A 14829-nucleotide genomic window follows, 5' to 3' on the forward strand; every position below is an offset into this window, starting at 1 on the left:
TCTGTCTTCAATCACTTCAGAGAACTAGAATTCAAATTTTAAATTTTTGAATCTGATTTTTTAATTCTCAAATCTTGATCCAGCTCAATTTCCTTATCAATCACTTGAGACTTAAAATTCTCAATTCAATCAAAGAAAAAAAAGGATCAAAATTCTCAAATCCTGATTAGCTTGGTTTCCCCATCAATCACTTGAAAGAATCAGAATTCAAGTTCTGAATTTTCGAGTTTGACTTTTGAACTCTTGAGTTGATTTTTGAATTTTCAAATCTTGATCTAGTTCAGTTTCCTTATCATCCAGAACATTCAGTTCCAGAGCAAATAACAAGCAGCATCTATGCAGACTTCAACATTTTGTTTAAATATACTGGAAGAGTATCTTAAGCACATTTCTATAATATCAATGTGTCTGGCTACCATAAGCATTTCTCAATCTCATAAGACAAGGATGACTGCTCAGTTCTCACTCGATATAATAGCCAACATGGTGAAGCAGGAAAGCAGCAAGAAAACAAATATGGTGCAAAGACAATGAACTCCAGCTAAATGAGTAGCACCAAAGCTACTCAGCTCCAGAGTTGTACAACTGAAGGCATAAGCTTTATAGAACAAAAGCTATAAAGCAACAAGAAAACAAAGCTAGAGAAAAGACAGCTGATTCCAGTTAAATTCTGTAACAGCGGAACCTATAGGCACAGTAAGCCGCCAAACAAAATAGGCACAGATAACCCAAGTTTAAAACAATAAAACATACATGCATCCATATGTTACGAATTAATGATTAGAAGCCCCTATAACACTAATGATCCAAAGTGAACCACAAGGCAAAAGATTTTTGAAGAACAAATTTACTTGATGGACTAGCATAGGCCACATTGGTCTATTCACCACGCAAGCATCCAATTTGTTCACACTTATGTTCCAAAATGAACCACAAGGAAAAAGATCTTTGAAGAATAGATTACTTGATAATGAACTAGCAGCCACATTGGTCTATTCACCACGGGAGCATTCAATTCATTTTTAATCACAGAAGAATGAAGATTGAGAAATCCAAGCTTGAAAAATGAGCCCTCCTATGTCCAGATATTCAATTCCAAAGCAAATAACGACAAGCATCTACAGTAAGCATTTCTCAATCTCGCAAGACAAGGATGACTGTTCAGTTCACACTCAATATAATAAACTCATTAAATAAAACCAACAATCAGTAACAAACAAGATTGTCACAAGGATCCTGAAACAGCCATTTCTTTATGGTATGACGAACTGATGCTGCACCCTTGAACTGACACGCCCATTGCTGCCTTCCCGTACCCCAGCATGGTGTATCATAAGCCGCAAATTTGGGGTTGTAACCAGTTTGAGAACTCCCTCCAGAAATTGAGAAAAATCAACATCCGGGCAAAGATGGTGCTGAGGCTAAAGCAGACAGACTTGCCCCCGACTCCCTGCAATGCCGGAGGTATGACAGTCGACTGGATGACCCAGCAAGATAGCTTGGAGATGCATTACTCGAACCAGGAATGTAAGGGGATGTGAATCTTGAATGGATGGGTGAAGACAAAGGAAAATCCATGGAGTGTGGGGAGACTATATGAGAGGAGCGGGATCTATGAGATGAAGCATTTCTAAGGTCAGCAGAGCTTCTGCTTATACTGATAGCTCGTGAGTGATTATAGGACCTATGTGGGTGAGGAATACGAGGAGGAATAGAAAGGAATGGAGATCGAGAAGTTGATTCTGACTGAGGAGGTGTGGAAGCAATTTGTATATTGGAAGATGGAGATGATGCCACAGATGAATGGAATGATGATAGTGCAGCAGTTGAGGAAGGAATTGCCACACCAGAAGAGAGTAATGGGGTGCACTCGGAAGCTGGAAGATTGGCTATGCCTGCTCTGGCATCTTGCTTGCAAACAGGGCAGAATGTTCTCCAGGTGGTGAGCCAGGAATCAACACAAAATGCATGGAACTCTGCACAATAATGCAACAAAGAGTATAGAGTGAAAGTATAGAATAAAATACTAGCAAACTAATTGAAAGGCAACAAACTACTAGCAAATTTTTAGTCGGCCAGGTGTCTCTCAGAAAACCAAATCTTGTTGAACAAAAAATGCAAGAAATAAAAGTGGCCTTTAGTCGTGCATATAGTTGTGCAAAGTACTGTACTCCAAGTATGCTTTACACCAATTATTATTCCTAAATCCCAACCCCCCCTCCAGAAAAAAAAAACAAAAACAAAAAATAAAAAAAAGCTTGGCAAGAAAATGCTAATCAAGAAAGCTAGCAACTCTATTTTTTAAATATTGATCTAAATTTTAATTAAACATGTCAAAGACCGCTGTTAGCCCAAATTTTATGTGGAATAATTGCTTCTCGCCCATGAATTTTCATATGTGCAGTTTGTGCTTGTCCTATCAGAAGTATGTTACAGAGATGCAGCAAGGTTCAGGCATTGGAGCTTCTAAGGAGTATTCAATCCCATTTGATTACAGAAGAGCCTGATGTTAATTTCATTTTCCAAATAAACCAGGATCATGCATTCTCTGTCAAGCTAAAAAAATCATCTAAAGTGAAATGAAGGACATGTTTATTAAAAAAAAAAAAATTGGCATACTGAGACAACAAAAGGTATCATTTGGCAATTAGGTGTGGTCCTTTGAGTGTTAGATGTGGGATCACTTGGGTATTGTGACGGAATGGTGCCCCAGTCCACTGGCAAGATGGGGAAATTTAGCTTTAAAATTTGGCCACTCTGCTATTATGTTGGATAACTGAAGGGGAAAACAAAGAGTTTTAGAGAACAAGGATAGTCTTATGTTGAGTTAAGCAAACTTAAGTGTCAATCATATCCAACCAGATTAACATTGGCAAACATGTCCACTGATTTTAATAGGTAAATTTTGTGGAATCCCTGTCATGGTGACACCTTCTTGCATGGAGAGCAAACTTAGTGCATTACCATTCCCATTTCAAATGATTGGAGAGTTGAGTCCTATTTAGTGTTTTTTTGTTCTCTTTTTATTACAAACTTATTGTTCTGATACACCAAAAATTCCTTGAATTGTAAATCCTCAAATATATGCACATGCTAGTAGCAAAAAATCGTATATGTCTATTTTGTTTAAGTATAATTATGGGAGGAAAAGTCAATATTAAGGGTGCCAACTAGCTTAGTCAATAAAATCACTGGGTTTTGGAGTCCTGGTTACTAACCAACTTTGCTTAAAACCCATCTACCGGTACCGGGCACCGCACCAGTTGCTCGACGGGACGAGTCGGTACCCGCGCCGTGCCGGACCCATATTGACATAGTAGAGGAGGCAGGAAAAAGAAAGAGAGAGAGAGAGAGAGAAGGGGGAGAGACGGAGGAAGGCCGGCGACCCAGGCAGGAGACAGAGGAAACCTTTGTGGCTGGAAAACAGGGTGGGTCCCCTATTTCATTCAAAACAGAGGTCTGCAATTGCTTACTGAGTTCACTTAAAAATCACAAAATAAAAAAAGGGCCGGACTTACGAAACAAAGGACCCATCCTTTTTTTCGGCCGCAAAGCCACAGAGCACGAAGGAGCGTCCTCTGCGCGGCTCACAGGCCTCTATCAACCCTCCGCTGGTCGGCCTACACCTTCCTCTCTCTTATTCCTCTCCCTCTCCCTCCCTCCCCCGCTCGCTCTCTTTTTCTCTCTTTCCTTCTCCTTCTCCTCCTCCGACAATGGATTTTGTTTTCGTTGCCGGAACCATGCCGGTTAGCTGCCGGGGCGGCTCAGAACGATCGAAACCCTATAATAAGCAATACACCGGTTCTGCCTGTCACGCCCCCGCCTCTGCGAGGCACGTGAGGCACCTAGTGTCACGCCCCCGCCTCTGCGAGGCACGTGAGGCACCTAGTGCCCACGTGGGGGCCACATGAGGGGGGAACACGGGGCTCCCCTGCCAGATATTGTCCGATTCTGGGGCTTCACGCAAGCGTCCTTCACCCCTCCCCGATTTTGTTTTCCTCCTAAAACGCGTCTGCAGGATTTGGAGTCACCCGCCTCATATGCCCAGGCTCTGGAACGAGTTTTTCCGATGTGGGACTATTGGGCTTCACACACTTTCCACCATCGGACAAGAGCCGTCCTCGGCTCTGATACCAAATGTCACGCCCCCGCCTCTGCGAGGCACGTGAGGCACCTAGTGCCCACGTGGGGGCCACATGAGGGGGGAACACGGGGCTCCCCTGCCAGATATTGTCCGGTTCTGGGACTTCACGCAAGCGTCCTTCACCTCTCCCCAGTTTTGTTTTCCTCCCAAAACGCGTCTGCAGGATTTGGAGTCACCCGCCTCATATGCCCAGGCCTTGGAACGAGTCTTTCCGATGTGGGACTATTGGGCTTCACACTGCCGACCCTACTTACATCTGGTCACACTCCTATAGCAATACACCGTTAGCAATTAGTTTTTTGGATTTGTAAAAAAAAAAAAAAGGACCAAATCCATAACCTAGTACACAGTGAATACCTTAACTAGATAATAGAAGTAATAAATTAAAGAATTTTTTGCATGAATACCCTTCTAAAAATTTAAATTTGCGTGAATACCATTTAAAATTTATATTTATTTCTGTACCCTTATAAAGAACTATTTTTGCACAAATGCTCCTAATATAACGATTCTTCTAACATCATTGATAAAAACCATATTTATTTTAATTAAAAATAAAATAAAATTTTAAAAATTACTTTTTTGTCCTCCATCGTTATCGTCTTATAAATGTTTCATTTTGCACATCTACCCATTAAGGATATTTAAGTCATTTTAATTTGAAACCGTTAATTCTTTAACGGTATTAGTTGGTATGGATATATATGCAAAAACAAGAATTAAAAAAAGGACAGAATAGCTAAATAAGTGTTTTACGAGGGTATACATGCAAATATGAATTTTAGGAGGGTATTCTTGCAAAATTCGATTTTAGGAGGGTATTCATGCAAAAAACCCTAAATTAAATAATTTTTCTTGCTAATACTATGCATCGAACCAAAATCATTATATTTTAAATATGTCAAAATAATGAGTTCCAGAACAGTCAAAATATCAATGTATAACCCTCCATTGATAGGGTCCAAAATATAATCAAGTTGAGAATCCAAAATTCAAAATTTATCAAAGCTATTAATAAATCATATATATCTCAAATTCTAAAATAAGTATGCAAGTTCGATAAAAGATTTTCTAAATATGAATACATAATATCTGGGAATAAAAATTATAATTTCAATTTACAATTTTGTTTTCCCAGTTGGAGCTTATTGTTTTTCTATTGAAGAATCGTTTTTTCCAGTTAAGTTATTTATCTAAGGCTCAAGGGCAAGAAATGACTCTACCTACTATACCAATGGAGCAAAGCCCTTTCCATACATCATCGATTGGTATAGCTCAGAATGGTTCTAGATCGATTCCACCGAAACTTCAAAACGATTACTAGCCGATGTTCCGATATGGCGGGTGTAGAAGTTATGCCCGATAGCACATAGGGAGAATGATTGGACCTAAACCTTTATACATGCTTGCCTCTTTTCCAGGCTAGCTCGCAAAACCTAGACTCCAGTGGTTTGCTTGGAAAACATTCGTACATTGCTAACCTCCTTTGTTGGGCGATCAACCAGGTGCTCCTACCCAACCGGACTAATGAACTCACTTTCCTATCATTCAGTAGGAGATTCCTTCTTGTGGCTTGAAATGATTTCCTGTTGCTAATGGGGAGAGAACTTTCATTAGGGTTTGATGCTCCTCAATGGAGATCCCTAGAATAATAGCTTGCTTGTAGAACCCTTTGTTTGGTACTTTAATGGGGGTATTCGTGTACAGCTTGGCCCTTTCCCTGGCGCACTGCCATCGAATCTACTCACAAAATTCACAAGTTGCATGTTAATTAATTTATATTTTATTTGTTATCAATATTTATTCAAAGTAAATAAAGAAAAATTTAGGAAAGTTGAATTATTAGTTATCTTACGAGCATATTTAGCCGACAAATTTAACGAATTTTGAAAATTTTCTTCAAAATCTAATCTAAAAATATATCATGTCAAAATATAGCCATGATAAATTCTAAAATAGCATGAGGAGAGTTGGAGGAAGGACAAGGCTGGCTCGGTAGCGGTGTTTGGCAGCCCAGATCAGTCCAATCTGGGTAATTCAGCTGATCAAATCATGAAACAAGAGTCCGATCAAGGTAAACATAGCATGATAGAACTTGTCAATGGTGGGGTCCAATGAAGCCCAACAAAGACCGGGGTAGAAGCCAACTTGATGGGTAGTCATAAAAACATCAATTCAAAATCTGCTACTGAGATCGACGGAAGGGCATGGAGAGAGAAAGTGAGAGGAAGGGAACCTCCACTAGGGTTCACCTCGATGTTTAGAGAGACAAAGTGAGAGAGAGAGAAAGAAAAAGAGAGGGAAAAGGTATCTTCATGGCCTTTCTTGGGAAAGAGGAAGACGAGGTGGGAGGTGGTGGTCTAGTAGTGGTGGTGGTCCACACTTGTTGGACGACCGATGATGATCGACTATGGCGACGTTGGGTGATGGTGAAAAAAGAGAAATAGAGGAGAGTCATAACAAGGATCTCAATGGATGATGGCTCCATAATTGAGCCTTAGCTTTCTTACTGGTGGCTAGAGCTTCAATGCCAGCCACAGGATGTCGAGGAGAGACGGCCGGAGGCCCACAAGGGTTGTTATTACAAAAATAAGGGAGATAGTGTATCATGGAAATAAGGATTGAATTAGAAGTAGAAACTCAGTGGTTCTTGGTGGGTTATAGATCGGCAGAGACGGAGGTATGCTAGGATAAAGTAGGAGAGGAGGTGACAATAAGGTAGGGGCTCTAACACCTTGTCTCCGACAAGGTTTGAGGCCGAACTTTACCAAGATTAAGATGGCGGCATGGGGAGAAATTATCCCCAAAGAGAAGAGAGGAAGGGGGGTGTTGGACAGTGTTGCATCTCAAGGGCCAGGAAGAAGTGCAATAGAGGCAAGGCTAGGGTTTTCCAAGCCTCCAGTGAAGTCGAGGAAGGAGTAGGAGTTGGTCTCCTCATTCGACTCGAACAATGGAGAGTTAATTTGGAACTCAATTTAGGGAATCATGGCCTTGTTGTGCTATTTCAGTCACCAGGTCAGGTCTCATAATACTAAAACCTCATTACTAACAAGAAGGTTATTTTTTTTGCCAACTAGACTTAGGTATCATGCTAAGATCCTCTCTTGCCCAATTTCTTTTAGCTAGAATCTGGTGTCGATTCATAAAAGGTCTCCCCATTCATGTCAAATTGAGACATAGTCTTAAAATGTCACAAATTTCAACAAAACAATTGACAAAACCGATGACATATAGATGGGATAAACTTCGATTTAATGCTACGCAAAAAACTATTGAGCTTTTCTTTTTCTTTTTCTCTGATTCACCTTGATTACTCCGACATTGTCATGTCACCTTGAATATATTGTTTCTATAACTTTTTAGGTTATCCGGTTCAAAACCATTGGTATCGTATTTCAAAAAAATGAAAAACAATCAATACCATATCAATTAGTATGGTATAACCAATACGCACCAATATGTCTGGTTCATATTGGTATGGCCATTTCGATATCCTAGCACCCGCATCGGTGCCAGTTTCATACCAAAACAGTACTCTTTATATGTGTGTATATAGATATATTGGTCGTACTATCACATATTGGTGGTTTTTGAAACCACCAACTCTCAAGTTCTAACAATTCTCCCAAAAATTTCAAATCTAATGGTTTGGGAGTATTCTTTGCAATCTACCAAGCTCAAATATCCCCAATGATATTCTTATTTTATTTATTTGATTTTCTTAAGCGTGCATTACAAATGCCCGGATTGCTACTACAATGCAAGGAAAAAAATATGCACTTGTTGGTTGGTGGTTGGTGCAATTTATCAATTAATCAATAGAGGAATTCGTGTAAAACGAAAAAATAATCATTTAAATATGTTTATAAGGCTTAAGCAACTTTGATTTTTTTTAAAAAAAATATGATGGTGATGAAATATGTCTACTTGAGAAGAGGGGATAGAATCATTAGCTAGTGGATGGAGGAGCAAAGCAGCTCCGTATAGAAGGGTGGCCTAGTGCACAAGGATCCCGAAATCACTGGACTAGGGAGGATTAGATGTACACATGGCATTACCAACGCATGTGGAGGGCCTATTTCCATATTTTGAACCTATAACCTTCAGATCGTAATGGAGCAACCTTATCGTTGCGCCAAGGCTCTCTCTTAGTCCTATACAGAAAATTCTGATAAAAATCCCAAATATCAAAATCTACTTAGATTCAAAAGATCGTGCAAGTAATTTTCCATGAGTGATGTTGAACAGGCTTAAATAGTGACCAAATATTTTGCATAGATGCACTACATTGTTTTCAGTTCCTACAAACTATCCACCATAAGGATATGTTTAGGATGCATATAAAAGGTGTTGTTCTTAGTCAAAAATTATAATGCCCGGTTATGCCATGACTACTAATGTTGCATAAATTTAAGGGTAACCTTTTAGCCACTTTGCATAGCAATCAAAGACAATCAGACTTCTTACTGAACTAAGTACGAGCAAAACTAAAGTTGATTTTGTTATGGATAAGAGACATACTGTGACGGCATGGCAATATTCTAAGCTTCTCTCCAACTCTATAGTCTTCTAGGCAGATAGCACACGTTGATGAAGTGCAATTATCTTCCAAAACAGACGTGAATATGAGACTTGGCATTGCTTTGACTAGTTGACTGCTCATCCCATGGAACTCTCGGACATTAGGAATGCTAGGCTGTTCACGCCTTATGCGGTGTCTGCGCACAAAAAAGCATGTAGCCAGCACAGCAGACATGGCGAGGAGTGAAATGAAGGAGATAGCCATAATTGACCATGCTGAACTTTCAAATGTTGGTATTATCCACAACTCGACGTCTGCACGGCCTACATATTCCTTCAGTATCTTGCCTGAGGCCTTAGAGACAAACACAGCAGGTATATGAATGCCACCCGAAGATCCTGCCACTGAATTACTTCCATTTTTAGCTAATGAATATATTATTGAGAAAGAGTGACTATAAAATGCAACTAGCCAGGTCATGTGGAATTGCATCAGAGAAGAGGTAATATCCTTAAGAGGATAAAAGTGAGAAAATGCATAGCAGGAATAGGATATAATAACCTAAAAGATTCAGTTCTTTGATTTTGATGTGCAAGTTAAACATTATACAAATTTATAAAAAGAGAATCGTCAGGTCTGGTCAGGCTATATGAGAACTACATATTACATGCAATAACTATCTTCATAATGATATGATTATGTAGCTATTGGCATTTTTGGAAGGATTGAGCTACGATGGAAACCAGGAAAAGTGGGTTGTAAAATAAGCGCAAAATAAAAAGACTGTGGTTCTATGTCAATTATCTTATTTTCCTATTCATTATCAAAGATAGCTTTAAGTACTTCCTGAGTCAAACATCAAAGAACATGAAATTTGACCAGGCTTTTATAAAATTACTTGGTTGTGTATAACAAAGGGTTTTATCATGTTCCAGGACAACGTCAACTTAGAAAGTCTTTTCCTTTTTGTGCCAACCCTTGTCAATGCCAGCACTCTCACACACTAAATTAAAAAGTGGAAATTACAACAAATATTAACCAAAATGACTTATTACTCATCCTACCATGTCAACATCAGTTCTACGTACCCTAGTTTGTAATCGATTCCAACGTTCTATAAAGGAAATTGTCATTATTTTCCTTACAACCCCCATTCAAAATCCTCTTTGCTCTCTACCTCCATTTTTAAACACTTTGGCTTGATTCAATACCAATTTGACGGTTAAGCATTTTCGGCCTGTTATATCCTTTTTTTTTATTTTTTCTTGCCACCTGCTGGGTTCAAATTTGAAACTTCTCCAAACATCACATGCGCTGAGGAAAGGAGTGCCGACAAAAGGACTCAGGGCCTGTTGGCCCTAATACATCCAATTTAATATAGAACTGTAATTCAAGTATTTTGAATCAATAGTCAACCCTAAAAAATAACTAAGCTGGAAATTTTCTAATTAATCCTCTAAATACTTCAACATGAGAAGCCTGTTATCAAAGTATTTCACAGTTTTCCCTGCATAAACATAATATCAGTTGCTATGCAGTAAACACATCCCCAGATTTGATTATGGGATTATTTTGTGCAGAATTTTAAGACTTATCTGAATTCAAGCACCTGAATTAGAAGCTACAACTACAACCTCTGAAATAGCCAAAATATGGTCAGATATTGAATCGCGAACATCACTGTATAATGCCCAAGAATTCCAGAATAACTGAATTAAGTTAAGGGAACCTATATTAAAAAAGGCATAGAGAAAATGTGCTTGTTGACAGTTTTACTAATTCAAATATCCCTCAAATTTTTTCCTTACAAACCCCAAACACTAGATAGAAGAGGGTTCTTCATAAATAAAAAACCACTCAATGGAAATTTTTTATAAAGATATTTTTTGCTGGTCTAGACTCCTAAATCAAAGTACTTATTTTTCTCCTTCTGTTGTTCTTTTCCTGGTAATAAGGGCCTGATCTGCAACTCATTTGCTAATTGCTAAATAGTCTTGTCAAGCAACCATGTGATGAGCACGGACCTAGAACATTGAGTGCAAGTACTTCGCAAAGCATTCGAAGAATTTATTTTAACTTTATTTTATAAATTTTCCGGCTACATGAGTTACATTCAAGTAAAGATCCTGATGTTAATTTAAAATCTTGTTCATGAATCTACCTTTTCAAGAAAGACCTATTATTTAAGTGGATTTCCCACATTGAAGTACCATATAGATAGCTGATGAAATTGCAACAGCATTGTTACCGAGAAAACCATAACATTAATGGAACTACTAAAGGTGCAGCCTAATCCTGCCAACAAAGAAAAAGTTTCACCCACTAGTAACTTATGAAGTTCAAGTATATACTAGATATATAACACTGTACTTCCTGTAAACATTCAGTAGACCTACTCAAGTACTTAAGAGCATCACTTCCCTACTTGACATCTGGATGTGCTCCACATACTAAGCTCAGAAAACTTACTTTCAAATTCTAAAGTACAGCTGAATGTTGAGGAAGGCGGACCATAACATTAGACTAAAAAAGAACTACCTATCAGCCAATCACCAATTCATGAACAAATCCCAGCAATATATAATCAGCAAGCAAGATATTAGTTTGTGTACAAGTGAAGAATATTTACTTTAAAAAGGAAAGATGATCAATTTATTAGCATGTGTATAATTACATTTAAAGATACAAGCAGCAATTCAAAGAAAACTTCAATGTTGTCAGGCATTTTAAACTTATGATTCTAACATAGAGAAAAGGATGATCCTCTGGGTCATAGCAACCTAAAACTGAATATATATAATTAAAAGATTTTGAAGTTAGAAACACTGTGACTAAAGCAAGAAAAATTACTTGAAATCAAGACGTCGCTATCTTCATTGTCATATACAATAGCAGCCTTGAATCCGGCATTTTCTGCATGTCTAACTTTATCATCAAATGTGCATCCTCCTCTTATGATCAACACAAATGGAGGATTTGGGCCCTCTTCAACTTTATTTGTCAATGAAGTGCATGCATCTTGAGGCTCAGCAAGATGTAATACACCACATTCACCAGACCCTTTCACTGTCGGTGCTGGACAAATAGAATGAAAACATGATTATGTGACCTCAGAAGTTACCATATACAAACAAAGTGAAAATGACTTTGGAAAATGTTGTTGATGCTCGAACAGTATTGCATGATGGTCAGAAGAAAATTATGCATCGTATTTAACCAACAAAAAGATGAAAACAACATTAATACACCTATCTATGCATTATAACGATCATGCGTTTGCCATTAAACAAGCTTTTTGGCTAAAGCTTTTTTAACATTGTAGGCTTCCCTTTCTACAAACATGAGGATACTGAATTCTTCAACAACTCATAAATTTTGTTACGGTGATGAAATTCACGAAAGATCTTATTGGCACCTCTTTTGTAATATGCTTATAGATTTTGGCAAGATAGAATGAGAATAAATATCCAAACCAGGAGCATTTTTCCTATCAAAATTAAAAACGTTACCCTAGATTCAATGACACTAAACTTCCCTTCAAAATACCTTCAATTTTCTCCATGCACTATAGAAAATCAACCCTCACAGTTTAGGGCACTAATCCCTATTTTCCTATATAGGTTGCCAAAGTTCTCCTCAAGTTCCCAGCAGTCCTCTTTCTCCATTTATAATGTTCCATGAACCTACATGATTTGCATATTTCCTTCTTCTTCCATATTTCAAGGCGATATCTCACATTTGATCCTTTTGCTAAGTGATCTCTGTTTTTCATCTATGTTCTCCATTTAGAACCATTTATTGCACTTCAAGAGTAATGAATTTTAAATTTCCTCTATTATATTAACCTTGTAAAACTTGAAAGTCTTCCACGACTTGTTGATATTTTTGATCTATTGCTCTGAACAATCTCTTCCACCAAATTCTGAGTGCGTCCTAAACATATTCAAATTTTTAACCAATGGCATCCCTCAATCTCGAAACCACCCCCATTGCTCAATTTTGTTGCTTCAGGTTAATATGTTGTTTGGCGTTTTCCCCCAATTCTAAAGGTTTTGCATCTTATTTTTCCCTCCTAGAATTCTGCATGATCCAACAAAGGTCCTAAGGCATCCCCTTTGATTAACCAATTTGGAAGAGGCTTCCATCTTGAGGCCTTCTCTGATAAAGCTTACAAATTATCTACATTAACATGTGCTATGATTGCTTGGTTATTATTAGTTGATTTTTTAACCAATTTGCATAGGTTGCAGCTTGTGGTTTTGCTTTACTTTTTTATGAACAATAGAAGTTTCAACATTATACTATTTTCAGCAACATGAATATAGTTCCCCTTAAGGATCAAGTCTTGCAAACTTTCTTATCAACACAATCTTCACATTCAACATGGCATAAACCCTATGGTTCCTCTTGTACTCAATCAAGAAATTCTACTTACACAAAATCAACTATGTGCTAACTAAAAACTATTATCAAACCACACAAAACCCAGGCAATAGAGATATTACTTCACTCAAGATTGAAAATTGTCAGAATTAGTATCCAAAGTCATATAAAAAGGTTCTAGCTCTCACCAAAAGTTGCTTCGACCTCTTCGAATGACAATGACACGTTCCTCCCAATCAGCACCACGTTCGCAGCTGCAAACCCAACCAGCAGACAGAGAAGAGTGCCTACAAATAGCGCACTTCCCTTGGAATTCAACAACCCCATCTCGACAAGCTCACAAAAAAACACTTCGGTTTAACACTGTATTTACCACCCTATACTTCTAATCACTTCGAAATCCAACCTTTATTTCATCAAACCGAAACGACCCACCGCCAATTCAGATTCTGCAAATCCCAAGCATCATCACAAACGAATCAATAAATAAACCGATTCAAAAAAAACATAACTTTTCCTTATTAAGATAGAAAAATCAAAATTTGGGAGAAAAAACCAATCTTCGTCGCATTTGAGAAAGAAAAAGAGAAAGAGAAATCGAAAGAGATAGATCGGAGAAGGGGGGGGGAAGATGGGAAAAGATCACCTGAGGTGTCTGGATGAAGAGAAGAATCCTAGGGACTACGACAATAGAAACATCGGCTTCCATGAGAGCCAGGGGGATCGAAAGGGAGAGCGCTGGTACACGGAAGGCGGCGGATCGCGCTGGCAGAAGGCGGCGGAACACGCGGGCAGGGGAAAGCCCGATCTCTCTTCGCGGCTTCAAGCCTATCCGCCTGGCCACCTAGAGTTCTCTAATTATTGTTTAATTAATTCGATTAATGGCGCGAAAACAGGAGAAATTAATACGTTATAGACGCTGTCGGGGCGAAGTGGGGGAAAAAAAAAAACCTAAATACTGATAAACTAAGACTGGCAAGTGGATGGATGGTGGAATATTCCTTTTGGTCGGATAGAGAATATATGGTGGTAACGATGGCTTCATTCGGATGGGATGGCTGGGGAATGATCTAATGATGAAGGCGGTGCAAGATGATGAGTGGTTGAGATTAAATCTTGCAGGATTATCCATTGGAGGCCAAAAGTAGGCTCCAACCTGAGGTTTATCTGGTGGCCAAGTACCATGTACAAAGACCTAAAGTACACATTAGATTAGAATGCTCATTTTTCTTTTGTGGCCAAAAAGCCATTAGTTCCATATGGAAACTACTTAGGTCTTGGGTGAGAAATTTAAGCACTCAAAATTGAGTAATTAGGATGGCAAAGCTAAGTGTGCAATGGCAATTTAGATAATTTAGATGGGGAGCTTGCATGCAGCAAACAAATAGGGATAATAAAGGAGAATATTTATAATTATCATGTTTGCAATGGGATATCATATGATATAGGTCATAGGATAAGTTAATGGGAGTACCTTCCAAATTTAGAACGTGCTTGCAGTGCGAGAATTAGTTTATATTTTTTTTTTAAGTAATTGGTCCACACCACCTATTATAGTGGTGAAGACCATTGACATCATTTATGTGTAGGATACCGAGTTAGATCAATGATTGTATCATATTATTTATACGATCCAATAATGAAAGAAAATTAACTAAAGGAGCTTAGGATTCCATGGCAATTGTTGGTTAAGAATATATTTCCAATAACTTATGCACTTATTAATTTTTTCTAAAAAAAAGGGGTTTGATGTTCTCTTAACTAAAAGAAAATTTGTATC

At 38.2% G+C, this 14829-nt stretch overlaps 1 protein-coding gene across 2 annotated transcripts; it reads right to left on the reverse strand.

Annotated features, from left to right (window-relative positions):
• Positions 1–1058: 1058 nt before the first annotated feature.
• Positions 1059–14253, reverse strand: LOC103702657 (receptor homology region, transmembrane domain- and RING domain-containing protein 1-like). 2 transcript variants are annotated; one of them, XM_008785170.6, is made up of 5 exons: positions 13696–14253; positions 13238–13498; positions 11517–11741; positions 8666–9070; positions 1059–1976 (listed from the first exon to the last, which is right to left on the reverse strand). In XM_008785170.6, exons 2-5 carry the CDS (start codon positions 13374–13376, stop codon positions 1393–1395), a joined length of 1353 nt encoding a protein of 450 aa, XP_008783392.4. In that variant the 5' UTR covers positions 13377–13498; positions 13696–14253; the 3' UTR covers positions 1059–1392. The 2 variants fall into 2 exon arrangements, with proteins under 2 accessions (XP_008783392.4, XP_008783393.4); XM_008785171.6 differs by lacking the exon at positions 11517–11741 and having other exon boundaries at positions 13696–14096.
• Positions 14254–14829: the final 576 nt, after the last annotated feature.

This window comes from Phoenix dactylifera, chromosome 2, assembly GCF_051530095.1.
Source record: "Phoenix dactylifera cultivar Ajwa chromosome 2, Ajwa_hap1_PhDact_Kaust_v1.1, whole genome shotgun sequence".
In the NCBI taxonomy this organism is placed as follows: domain Eukaryota; kingdom Viridiplantae; phylum Streptophyta; class Magnoliopsida; order Arecales; family Arecaceae; genus Phoenix; species Phoenix dactylifera.

Bases quoted from the DNA above. Each gene is read 5' to 3' on its own strand.
- LOC103702657 (XM_008785170.6), bottom strand. From the start codon at position 13,376: ATGGGGTTGTTGAATTCCAAGGGAAGTGCGCTATTTGTAGGCACTCTT. The intron at 11,742-13,237 runs GTGAGAGCTAGA...CTATTTGTCCAG, and splicing joins AGAGGTCGAAGCAACTTTTG to CACCGACAGTGAAAGGGTCT. The intron at 9,071-11,516 runs GTAATTTTTCTT...GAAGTAATTCAG, and splicing joins TAGCGACGTCTTGATTTCAA to TGGCAGGATCTTCGGGTGGC.